The sequence below is a fragment of the Phycodurus eques genome, chromosome 18, assembly GCF_024500275.1.
Source record: "Phycodurus eques isolate BA_2022a chromosome 18, UOR_Pequ_1.1, whole genome shotgun sequence".
In the NCBI taxonomy this organism is placed as follows: Eukaryota; Metazoa; Chordata; class Actinopteri; order Syngnathiformes; family Syngnathidae; genus Phycodurus; species Phycodurus eques.
The window spans coordinates 14,910,865-14,923,590 of record NC_084542.1 but is presented as its reverse complement, the minus strand read 5'-3'; the positions used below and the strand labels follow the sequence as shown (position 1 = coordinate 14,923,590).

At 41.0% G+C, this 12,726-nt stretch overlaps 1 protein-coding gene across 2 annotated transcripts; it reads right to left on the bottom strand.

Annotated features, from left to right (window-relative positions):
- Window positions 1–4,173: 4,173 nt before the first annotated feature.
- Window positions 4,174–11,131, bottom strand: LOC133417304 (echinoderm microtubule-associated protein-like 1). 2 transcript variants are annotated; one of them, XM_061704978.1, is made up of 7 exons: window positions 10,897–11,131; window positions 7,387–7,584; window positions 6,789–6,918; window positions 6,604–6,705; window positions 5,719–5,753; window positions 5,608–5,634; window positions 4,174–5,420 (listed from the first exon to the last, which is right to left on the bottom strand). In XM_061704978.1, exons 1-7 carry the CDS (start codon window positions 11,048–11,050, stop codon window positions 5,140–5,142), a joined length of 927 nt encoding a protein of 308 aa, XP_061560962.1. In that variant the 5' UTR covers window positions 11,051–11,131; the 3' UTR covers window positions 4,174–5,139. The 2 variants fall into 2 exon arrangements, with proteins under 2 accessions (XP_061560962.1, XP_061560961.1); XM_061704977.1 differs by lacking the exon at window positions 10,897–11,131 and adding an exon at window positions 8,255–10,888.
- Between the last annotated feature and the right edge of the window lie 1,595 nt (window positions 11,132–12,726).

The window sequence follows — 12,726 nt, the reverse complement described above, 5'->3', positions numbered from 1 at the left end:
AACCAGTTCAGGGTGTACCCCGCCTCCTGCCCGATGACAACTGGGATAGGCTCCAGCACGCCCGCGACCCTAGTGAGGAGAAGCGGCTCAAAAAATGGATGGATGGATGGATATTACTAAATCACTGTTTCTCCAAGTCTGGTGCGAGTACCAATTGCGTTATGTGCATGGAATCCCTCTAGTGGTATGCGGAAGAATCACTGCCCAAGTCCAGTTCACTTGTATTTAACTTTAAAGTACAATACATTTGCATTTATCTCACAGAACTGTTTGTTTTTCAGCTTTTATTTAGCTAAAAATTGTATTTAACTTTTAAGTACATTTCGTTAGCCTAATAGCATAATTGACCAAGGCCTTTTTAACTGACTGTTACAACATCAATAAAAAATACCAATGTGTTTGCTAAATTTCTCAGTCATGCAGGTGATGGTAACCAGATTATTTTAATTTGTTGAATTAATATAATATTAAATATTAGCATCTACTGTATTTCCTCAAAATGGTGGGCCAATCGTCAGATGATAAACAAACGTTAGGGTTTATAGTACACGTTGCATGTTAATCTTTTTTTATTTATTTATTTGACTATACAATAATTAATTACATATATTGACGAAAAAACATTTTATTGCTGTGTGTAATTAATAAATACATTTACTTAAACCTTTTTAAATTAATGTGAAAAGATTAATATATTTAAATGCATTCATATTAATTAATCAATTGAATAAATAAAATGAATTAAAACAATTCTATTTCTATTTTTCCTCAGAATAGTGGGATCAGATTTAACACATTTTATAAAATATATTACATATCATATAGTAATAATATTCTATAAAAATATAAACATAATAGAAAATAATTGTATTAAAAATACCAATGTAAATCAAATAAAAACACATTTGATAAGTAGATTTAAATGACTCAATTCAATAAATATGTTTAAATACATATATTGTATTAATAAAATAATTGTATCAAAATTTTATAAAACAAAATATTACAACTGTGGAAATAAAATGTAAAATATGTATAACATGATTCCATTATTTTTATAAAGTAGCATTTTTACAAACAAAAGCTTCACCTTCAATGAGGGATGGGCATCATCAGCAGTTAATCAATTATTATGTGAATATTATTGTAATTAATTGACAACATACAGAGAGCATTTCCCATCCTGTCAAAACTGATAATGAACAATTCATTTATTAGTTAATTGTTAATCTTCAGCATATTCAAGGAAATTTAGTCCAAGAGCTACCGTCAATAAAACACCATATAGGAGGAGATACAATATTTTTTCTAAAAAGCACCTGACATTGCTGGGTTACACTCTTCATCAAATCAGACTTGCAATCATGCCGGAACCTTTGACCCGTTAATATTGACGTGCTTTCATCTTTCGCAGAAGCAAGCAGATTATAAGTGATGTACAGCTCTAAAAACAAAATAATCATCTCTGCAGCAATCATGGTTGGGAAGCAATAAATCCCTGCCATATTTACACCACGCACGCTCCCTTTCTAGTACACAGCTCTCAGGCCACGTCCCGCTGCGTTTGGCCGGCAGGATTCTTTTAATTGATCCAGTGACATTACTTTGCGGCGCCACCGTGGATGCTGCAATTTGGTCCGAGTTTACACGCCAACACATGCAAGTGTTTAGTTTCGGAAAGTTTGAAACTCGTTCACTGCCAGCCATTTTTAAAGCAGGCTTCCCAGCCATTTTAGAGCCTTTTGAACGATTTCTAGTCATCTTGTCACCCGTAGGCTTGCGAAATCCATTTCCGCCCGCGCAGTCCACCTGCGGGCGATCACGCTGTACCAGGACAAAAGCAAAGAGACAAGTGGAGAGGGATGAGCAACCTTTCATTCACAACACACACACGCAGAGGCTACAGGCACCGCTCAAGCCTTCAATGCTAATCACTCACTGAATGCATTGATATCACCCAGAATGCACTGGGTGACAGGTCACATGAGCTCACACCTGGCGCCAGATTTTCCTCTAACACACACACAGTCAATTTATGGTTGTCAGAGTGCATTATTATTGTTAAAAAATGGCATTGTTATTATTGTTCAAAAATGGCATTGTTATGACTCATAATGGATGCAGCTGCACACAAGCAATATTCACACACCACGTTCAATATTAGGTACACCTAAGATCATTATGCCAGGGTCCAAATGTAACTTTCATAAAAATCTGCATGAACTGTCCAGGCATTGTTTTAAAAACAAGTTGCAGAAACTGGTAAAGTATAAGAAATATATGACATGATAATGATGAGCTGAAGTCTTTTGGTAGAAATTCTACAATGCGCAGGCTACGAAACTGACCTTGTCCCGCATTCAGCCGGCACACAGCTACTATTATTATTATTATTCATATGGGTCACAACGGACGCAGTCAATACGCATCGGCCAGCGCGGGTGACATTCGGTCCGGCTCATCGATCCCGCTATTGGACAGCGAGAGTGTGCCGGGCTCGGGTCACAATCAGGACGCTTAACATGCAACCAGGACAAAGTCAGTCGAGAAAATAAGAGCTATTAAACCGATGTCATTTATGACTGGGCAAGTCTTTTCATACACCTGCCAGGTTGGGTCATTCGTATTTCAAGGCACCACTGTACATGGAAGTATCCGGGGGAAAAACACCGAATAGTGCCTATTTTCTGACATGTTACTGACCAAACCAGTAAATGAGTCATAACCAATTTTTGTTTGTGCATTTTCTGCACTGTCAACTTGAAATAGTGTCCTTTTTTCTTTTTTTTTTTTTAATAAATGGATGATTTTTTTTTTCTGCTTTGTGTCAGTACAGAAAAATGTTCGGGTTCTGTAATATTGTTTGTTTTCAGCACAAATTCATTAGTTGTTGTGTGTAAACATACAGCTACACGTCACAACACGGATGGACATTAAGTGCTGTGTTTGTATCAACCATGTAAAATGCACTAAGTTTAAAACAATATTATTGACAGCAGTGATGTAATTAACAGCCCATGTAGTGTTTCCAAAACACAGCCACAAAAACCTCCTTCTTTTCTGACCAATGATTGTCATGAAACAGCGGCAATGGTTCTGATTGGCTGGATTATCCGGAAGTATAAATCAATTTAAAAGGCGGGCGGTTAGTACGCATGCTCAAAACACGAGCACGCTGTCCGCAAACACGTGACCTGCCTGCCGACCAATCACAACCAACGCACCTTCTTTTTGGAGACAGCAGGTGAAAGTCTCGCTAAGATTCTAAGTAAATATAGCATTTTTCGGCTTATACCGAGTTGTTGAATCCACAAAAAAGAACAACAACGTCTTCTTACCTCATCTTAGCGCTCTCCTGGGTCTGTGTCAGACGACCAGCGGCTCTTTGGTGGTGTTGAAACAGGCGTTGCTAGCGCCTCCTCCCAATGCTCAATGTGCAGATGTTAGCCAACTGGAGGAGGAGGGGGCGAAAAAAGGCGGCAAGGTGGAGGAAATGCTACACCAATGGCCGCGGTTTTCTGGTCAAATGTGTGTTTTGAAATAAATAGTCGTGGCGGTGCTGTTTCACGGCTGCACGCCGCCGTCCCGGTGACTAGAAAGCGAGCAGAGAGTGGCTGCCATCTTGCCACGGCGCTCATCCAACTCTAGGTGGCGGCATGGAGCTGCCAGGAGACGAGTGATGAGATCCAGTGGCCAATATAGGCACTGCAAGAGCTTTTGCTTGAAAGACTGACCTTAAGACAAGTATGTACTTTTTGTATGTCATGCTTTTTTGTTTGTTTGTTTTTTTGTATTATTTTGTGTCCTTTTTGCAGTTTTTTTACTTTATTTATTGAAATGTACCATTTCAGACTGATTTTCTTCAAGATAAAAATATATAGATAAATACAGTCCTTCTGCATTTTTCACATACTTTGATGGCATTTAAAAAATAAATATGCAGTCGTTTCACTACGAAAGTATGTTGCACGGAAGGAATTCTATACATGTATGTGGTGTCTTATATGACCACGGGAGGGCGCTGAAGCTCTTAGGGGCACATAACTATCCATCCATCCATCCATTTTCTGAGCCGCTTATCCTCACGAGGGTCGCGGGAGAGCCCATCCCTGCTATCATCTGTGTTTTAGGATTTGTAAATAATCAGTCTATGAAACAAGCAGACATCACAGCACAAGTTAATTTATTGTTTCACTACACGTAATCTTACATTCTAATACATACTGTACTGTATGTGTTCGCAATGCACATTGTGGAAATTCAGCTACAAACAACAGACACAATCAGTGCCATTACACACGTGCCCCAAAAACAACAACAACAACAATATTAAGGTAATAATAATAATAGCATGTGAGAAAACCTATTTCAAACTACCGGAAAATACCGTATTTCCTCAAATAATGGCCATGAATCTAAAGGTCTCAGAGTAAAATAAAATGTTTTAAAAAACACATTACTTTGGATTGGATTGATAATCGTTGTCAGGGGTTAACGGACACCATTTGAACTCAGTTGCTAAGCAAAACAGCAGCACCTTGTGAAGCATGTAAGCAAACAGTCTCATGCATGAATCTAAAGTGTGCTGCACGGAGATGGCGATGATTATGTGATCCAGTAGAACCATATCTGGTGACAGAAGTGGTGCCTCAAGTGAGTATTATTTAAAAATGGATACAAATAAAGGCCTCCCCACAGTAGACGCGTCCTCCTACCTACAGTTGAGTAACAAGGGTTAGTGTTTGAAGTTGGGGTTCCAAAGAAGAGTTAGCATTTCAAACAAAGGTTCGGATTCAAATTGATTAATTGGGAGTTTTAAACATGGGTTTCAAGCCGAGGTTTTAGTTTCAAATAAGGGCTAGAGTGGTAAATTACGATTTGAAGCCAAGGTTAGGGTTCCGAGCACGGGTTAGTGTTTCAAACCAGGGATAGAGTATCAAATTAGGGTTTCAAACAAGGGTTAGTGTTTGTTTTCAATTTGGGTTTGAAGCTAAGGTTAAAGGAACTCTGCATTTAACTGTGGCGTTCCTCAAGACTCACTACTAGAATCGTCACTATTTAAATATGGTAAATCAATAAATAAGCCAAAACAATGAAGATCAAAAGGTAATGTGACAAAATGTAGGCGTTGTTTGCTGGTCAGTAACAAATTTGAAAGTACTGGCTGGCGGACTTTTGGGGGCTTTTGTAGCTGTTAGCATCCTGCTGCGTGTTCTGCTGACTGGTCACATTGGTACTGTTCTTCTGGAGGTTCAACATGAAGGAGGGGCTCTTCCTCCTTGCATCGGATTTGGCTGCACCCCTCGCCTGGGGGGTGCCACCTCCGCCGCCGGCTGCAGGTACCGTCGGTGCAGATGTAGCAGCGGTCTCAGAAGACCCAGTCTTTCTTGCGAGGGGGCTCAGATAGATCTGCATAGTCACTAAGTGAAGCGGTGAGATGGGGAGGGGGCCGCATGGTGGTGAAGGGGAAGGGCAGGGAATGTAAGAATCAAGGGAAAGAAGTCATGGTGAGATGGAGAAATAAATGAAGGGTGGACACAGAAACACTACTCAAACACTGAACTCAACACGAAGAAGTGTAGCGATCTCGTCAGGGGTGAATCCTACCTTTGCTGTGCGTTACTCGCCTCATGCCTACGTGGTAACGACACGCACTATAATCAGTCTACCATGTCAAGACTTGCCGAAGAGATTAATACTGAAATTCTAATCTTTTACCTAAACTCACAGGTCCCTCCTTGGATCTGCTGCTCCTATTGGCAACAAGACAGGAGAAAATATTGCAAGATTTTTTTATACAGCAAATTCATTGACATTAAAAATATTATGCATTGCTATAGCTTTTCTGTATGTGAAAAGGATGATAACTTATGAACTGGAAGATACACAAATCAGACTGCTGCAATAAATATAATTGGCTGAAGGACTTTTTAGCGTCGCTGTCAATGGAAAAGGCAACCGCAATCCTTAAAGCTCATGAAAATGAGCAAGCTGCCAAAAAGCCAGTTGTTCGAGAATATTTGAACAAAAGAACAATAACCTGATTTGAACAAGTGTCTATTACATGATTTTTGAGTTGGAACTTGACTATTGTAAAGAACTTTATTGAAGGATTTTATGAGTGTGAAGATGCTAGAGTGGCATAAAAAAAATGTCATGTCAACGTTACTGTATTTTTTTCCCCTTTTGTGGAACATTTTAAATTATAAATAACAAAAGACATTTTGACGCCAAGGTTGGCGTTTCAAATCAGGGTTTGAAGCCAGGGTTATGTTTTTAAACAAGGGTTAGGTTTCCAATTTAGGGTCTAAAGGTAAGATTAGGGTTCCAAATGACGGTTATGGTTTCAAATAAGGGTTTGAAACAAAGTGTAAGGTTTTCATTTAGGGTTTCAGGCTGGTGTTAGGGTTCCAAGTGAGGGTTATCGTTTCAAATAAGGATTTGAATCAGGTTAGGGTTTGATATGAACTCTTTGCATTGAACCAAGGTATACCTCAAGGCTCATTACTAGAACACCTGTTGTTTTCTTCTCTACTCCTGATCCCTCTGCTGTTAGTGCTTATTTCCTATGTTTACCAGTGTGTGATAAAGAGGCATTCTTACCCTTCTTGTGTGCTCATACAGGACAATGCTGATGAGGATGGACGTGTTTTGGGGGTCTTACATGGACTGTCCTTCACGCTTCCCGCCGGGCTCCTGGCGCCACTGCCCCGAAGATACAACAAGTAAGGACTTATTTGTTCCCAACTCCACTCATTTCTACTTCAACTATAGTAATATCCTTTCACCAGCGAGGGGGTGTCGGGCTGTAGTTCCTGCAGGTAGCTCCAGATGGTAGTGTGGAGCTCTTCCTCAAGCTGGCGACTCCTGAGGACCCGATGGGCGCTCTGGGGGGCAGACCCAAGGAGATGGGCCTCCCTGGGGACACACCAAGGTCCATAAAAATTAAATGACGTTATCCCTACATAAGAATTGTAAAGTTCACATTTTTTTGTAGCAAGGAACCACATTTGGTATTTAAATGGAGCCTTATGCCTCACATTGGATTGGATGGGTACATGTTTTTTTCCTAACCAATCAACAGTGAGAAATTATGACAACTTTTAAATTAAATTAAACCAACCATAAATTTGTTCAATTTGAATCCCACAATTTGAAAAGTTTTTGAAAATTTTGCATTCTCAAGTATTCAAATATTTGAAAAAAAATACCTTGTGGACAAAATATTACAAATGCCTCCCACACTTCAGACTATATTCCCCATAAAGACATGATTAATCGCTGCCCTCTACCTTAGTTTGATGATTTTTTTTTTTTTTCCATGAACAATCGCCTGTAAGCTGATGAACAAAATAGATCCCTCAATTAACGCAGCTCTTTGCCAACCTCTTGTGCCCGACGCCCTCCTGCCCGATGCGGCGGCATTGGCGGCCTGGTGCTCCTCGGAGATGTTGAGTCTCTTGAGAACGTCGGCCAGGGTCATCTTCAGCAGTTGGATCTCGTCCTCCTGCATCTGCATCCTCTGCTCCAGGTAGGTGAGCCGGTCGGCCACGTCCAAGTTGCTGGCCGCCGAGCTGCGACCGTCTGCGTGGGGAGGGGCGGGGACGCAAACGGATGACGCCATGTCAGCGTTCGTTACGTAACACATCTCGCCGATGCGTTCATGAAATCCCTGGCTTGTTTACATCAGGTCTCGTGATTGAGGTTGCGGATTTGTCACTGGGACTGCTGGGTCCGTCACCGTATCAGCGGACATTTCCTGCGTACAACTCGCACTTGTCGTCAATAGGGTCACAAGTGAACGGAGTCTTAGGGTCAAGTAAACTGAGTCTATCGATACTGACTTTTGGCCGAGAGGCAAGGAACACCATGAACGAATCGCCGGCCAATCGCAGCGCATATACAGGTATAGACAAACAAACATTAACGCTGACAATCACAGATATGGACAATTTAGGGTCTTCAATGAACCTAGCATGCATGTTTTTGGAATGTCGGAGGAAGCCAGAGTACTTTTCATCAGAAATATGATACTTTATGAATAAATCATTTTAAAATAAATAATATCAATGGGCTATAAATAGATCAAAATAAAATCCATGTTTTTCCATTGGTAAGCATTAAGACTAAGCTTCACAACCCCCTTCCCGTCTCACGCATGAGAGTCAGACTAAAGAAAACGAGGTCAGAGCACAGCTGGACACACGGGACGGTAAACAAAAGTCCCGGTCACAAAAAAAAAGTGGCGGTCTACCATGCGAGCCGCTGGATGCAGACGACGAATAATCACGATGGAACTTCTGCGCGCCCGCCGGACCTTCCTCCGCCGGCTTGGCCGCCTTCCTTCTTTTCTTCTCCTCGCGAGAGCACACTCGCTCCGTTCTCCTGGCGCCTCCTCTGGAACCTCTCAGCTGGGCCCAATCGCCCTCCATCCTCCACAGACGCAAGTGTTGGACCCACCTCGCCGCATCCGGGTCTCCTGATGCTGAACCTGCTCTGGTTTCCACGGCGACTGACGACACGACCGGGATGCTCCGATCCTTAAAGCCCTTCGTTCCGGGTTTAAAACCTCAGCCGTGGTGCAAATCAGCCTCAATTGCTGTGTGGGTGTTTATGTGTGTGTGAGGGGGTACAATGATAATCCCCCAGACTGAGCCTCTCTGACCCCGCCCTACTGGCTTCTCACATAAGCCTTATGTCACTGACAGAAATGGAGACTTTTTTTGGGAACGTCTTCATGGGAAGAAAGAGGAGGAGGGATTTGCAACGCATCCACATTGGAGCAAGAATCCATTTGGTTTTGAACCAGGACAACCTGGAGCCAACTAAAGCTCAAATATGTTCCATGTCTTCACTTGCAAGCAAAATGTTGACATTCAAAGTGCTGTAAGGCGGAAGTAATATTACTGCAGTATACTGAGTCACTTACAGTGACACTCTCAAGGAGCTGCTGTAGGCCACAACTCACGCTTACACGCAGACTAACCAACTCCAGCGCCTGACGTCACTCAACTAGGCCACGCCCCTTAAAGGCACACATCCAACACACGAATACCATGGTATGTACAGTAATTACACATTCTGAAATCAGTTCCTTGCTTTAATTCTTTTTTATGTTACATTCAATTTTTATATAATATAGCAATGTTTTTGCTGTATTACATTTTTAAAATCCTTGTATTTTTTTGGAAGCCTGGAACAGATTAATGCCATTTCATTTAATTTCAATTTAGGAAAACTGATTTCGAACCGGCTGACATATCCACGTACAACACACACACACACACACACACACTCCCCATATGGGGATTGGGATTAGAATAGCTCATAATCCCACTCCTGTAAAAGGGAATTAGCAGCCCGAAGCTCCATCTCAGACGTACAAAGCGCGCGCTCTCCCTACATGCCTCTCGTGCAAATATATCAATACACACATACTGGATGGTACACATTTCTAAATATGCACAATTGCAGGAGATCTTTGCAAAATGTCATATGCACAGTTTCTGATACTCCGTTTTAGTCCGAAAAACACTTTTGAAAAACTTCTGGAGTGTTTTTAATCTCTGATAGCAGATGGATTGTTCTGTCCTTCGCATATGCGTCGAGTGTCCTAAATATGGTGTTCCGTGACAGTTGCCGTAACCTTCTTCCTTTGACTGCTTCAAAACCCACAAATGTGTGTCTCAAGTTTTGTTTAGCGACCATCTGAAGTGCAGTAGCGGGTCTAAGTACTGCAACAAGGAATAATAAATTGGATTCACTTTAGAGCATGCATTCAGCATAAAATCTAAAATCTAAATAAAAAATGTGAAAAGCATGCATCTGTGGAGATACGGTAAATAACTGTCACTCTCCACATACAAACTGTTTTGACATCAAACAGCCAACCACTCCCTTTGAAGCCAACAACTCCCTTTGACACTTTCATCTCCTGCCCCGCCCTTGAAGAGACACGCCCCGAGTTAATTTCTTCCTCTTGTGGGTCACCACATATGTACATTTTTGTCTTTCCTAAACACGAAATGCATTTATTTTTGTTGTTTATTGGATTGGGGGGGGGGGGCAATTGGAGTTACATAGATTTTATTTTTATTTTTAGACAATATAATGAAAAAAAGTAAGTAAATTTAAGATAAAACTATATATAAAAAAAAAAAAAAAATTCTTAACCTATCCTGTTATGATGCTTGGCAATGCAAAATGGCGGCTCTGTATGCTTTTATTTTATGCTGGAGCAGTTTTTCTGTGCAACAGGGGAGTTTGAAATACTCCCTCTGCGGCATTATAACTGCATTGATTAAAAAAATAAAATTTAAATAAATAAATAACCCCAAAGATTATTGATTACGTTTTTTTCACGATTGGTTGCTTACCCACAAAAAAAAAAAAAAAAAGAGAACAAAATAAAAAAATTAAAAAAAATCTGCAAGGATGCAGGGGTCGGCTGTATACAGGAGTCTTGTTTTTTATCTGTGAAAGAAATAATGTGCCACACTCTTGTGTAGTAGGACTGGACAGGGCAATGCTACCAGTGTGGAGTGGGAGGGGCTATGCAGTGCCTCAACACCTGCATGTACTCAAGAGTGCAAATGAAAGGACAGTCTAGGGAGTTAACGTAATCTAAAGGTTGTCGCGCATCAGACAATTTAGACCCCCCACAAAAAAAACAGTGATACAGTGAAAAATACAGTGGCGCCTTGAGACACAAGTGCCTTGTTCTGGCCGAACGCAGTAGATTGTTCCTTTCCTGGAGCCAAACATACAAAGCTATATTTATGCAAGATATATAAATTTGTGCCCGGATCACAATGGATAAAATTACAGTTACGTTTAGCGACAAAACCTGGTGTCTACTACAAAAGCAAAACAAAAAACTTTTTAAGTTGCTTCTACCCGTCATTGAGTCGGCATCAGGCGCCAGCAGGGAGTCGCTGTGGTAGCTCTCCTTCAGCGAGCCCTTATTGAGGAGGGCCCCAGGGTCCTCTTCCATGCCCAACCCGGGGTCCACCAGCTCCTCAGAGTCTCCCACGGCCGTGTCCGAAGCCATGATGTGGGTCACCTTCCCTCAACAGCCGGTCGCACCCCCCGATTTCCCCCTCGCCTGCCACCCACCTGCACCTTCACAGGCTCTTTAATGAGGGCGCAGAGAGGCTGATGTCACTCAGAACAGATTAAGAGCCTGCTAATCCATCTCCACACCCAATCCAGTTGGGGTAGACTTTGTATTAGTGTGGACGTGTACATGAGGGTAAACACTTTCACATTTAAGGCCCACACACACACACACACACACACACACAAACTTCCTACACGATACACTTAAAAAACAACAGCAGTAGCTAATAAACATCCTGACGTAATCCGTAAACAGTAACAATTGGAATCAAATTTCATCTTGTTAGTGTGGTTAGTATAGCCGGCTCGTTTGCGGCAAATCCCGCTAGCAGTGCGACGGCAATGTAGTAAAAAAACGCATATGTAAAAATGTAACAATTAAAATGAAGTCTGAAAAAAAACTTCCCACATTTCCACCGCCTCTGCGCTCCCTTGAGAAATATTAACCAGCTAGCGTCGTTAGCACCATACATAGTAAAAAGCAAAGATGTAACATTTTTATTTTTTTTAATTACTGTAAATATATAATAATTTTTTTTTTTAATTACAAGTGTTATGATTTTTTAAAAACTAATTACATTAAAACACATTCACTGCCATTGACGGCTTCAAATATCCATGTGAATTGGGAACGCTGGCAGTGAATGAGTTTTAAATAAAATTAATTTTACTTTTTATTTTTGCTCGGTACTTTCCTTGACGCTAACATTCTTAGCAAGCTACACCAACAAGGCTAAAAAAATATCATAAAAATGAATTTAAATAAATTTTTATTTAGCTAGCTAACGTGCGCTAAGTCCGAAAAACGTCTAACACAATGCTTCCAATGTCTGCGCGTCATTGAGAAATATAAACCTTTTTTTTTTTTTTTTTTTAAAGTAGATTTGTTAACAAAGCTGGCTGAACTCGATAATGCCACAGAGAGTAACTCTATATCCGAAACGTGCTGTGATTGGCCAGTGGGCGTTACCAAGGTGCGGCTTTTAAATTTGAAGTATTTATTGATTTGTAAAATAAGGGTAACACAATGAGTACCATTTATCTGGTTGTATATTGCAAAAGTTGCAGACGAGTGCACGATCAAAGCACTTACAGTATGTCAGGTTGCCATATGTGGTACGCTGCGTCGTAAGGACGACACCACGCACAGATTGTTGATTCATTGCCATCATCAGGATGAAAATATGATGAACGTGCAAAGCAGAGAAATATTATGTCATGGTTTCTGCCTACTCCGCTCTCGCTGGATTGTCTTCCACCACATGCTGACCTTTTTTTTTTTTTTCTTTTAACAATCACTGCAGTTTAATGTATGTTGCTTTTCTAAGGGGGGCAGCTATGTTAAATAGTTTTTCACTATTTAAAAATGCATTTTGTGTTTATGTGGGTTATCTTTGTTTTATGATCTTACACAAAGCGAGGAAATTATGAAAACAAAAACCAAAAACTTGAGAAAGGGGCAAAATAGTTTACCAAGGAACTGTGTGTGTGTGGGGTCCGGCATGATCCCAACAGGGGTGTTGACTCGCACCTGCCTCAACAGATGCAGCTCGTGACCTCATTGAGGTCAGCGACGGTTCTGACCCCCATCCCCACGAATTAAAATAT

Coding starts and splice junctions, on each gene's coding strand:
- LOC133417304 (XM_061704977.1), bottom strand. CDS start 8,432: ATGGAGGGCGATTGGGCCCAGCTGAGAGGTTCCAGAGGAGGCGCCAGG. Junction 6,706..6,788: donor AGCCCGACACCCCCTCGCTG/GTGAAAGGATAT, acceptor TCTTCGGGGCAG/TGGCGCCAGGAGCCCGGCGG. Junction 5,754..6,603: donor TGTATGAGCACACAAGAAGG/GTAAGAATGCCT, acceptor TGTTGCCAATAG/GAGCAGCAGATCCAAGGAGG.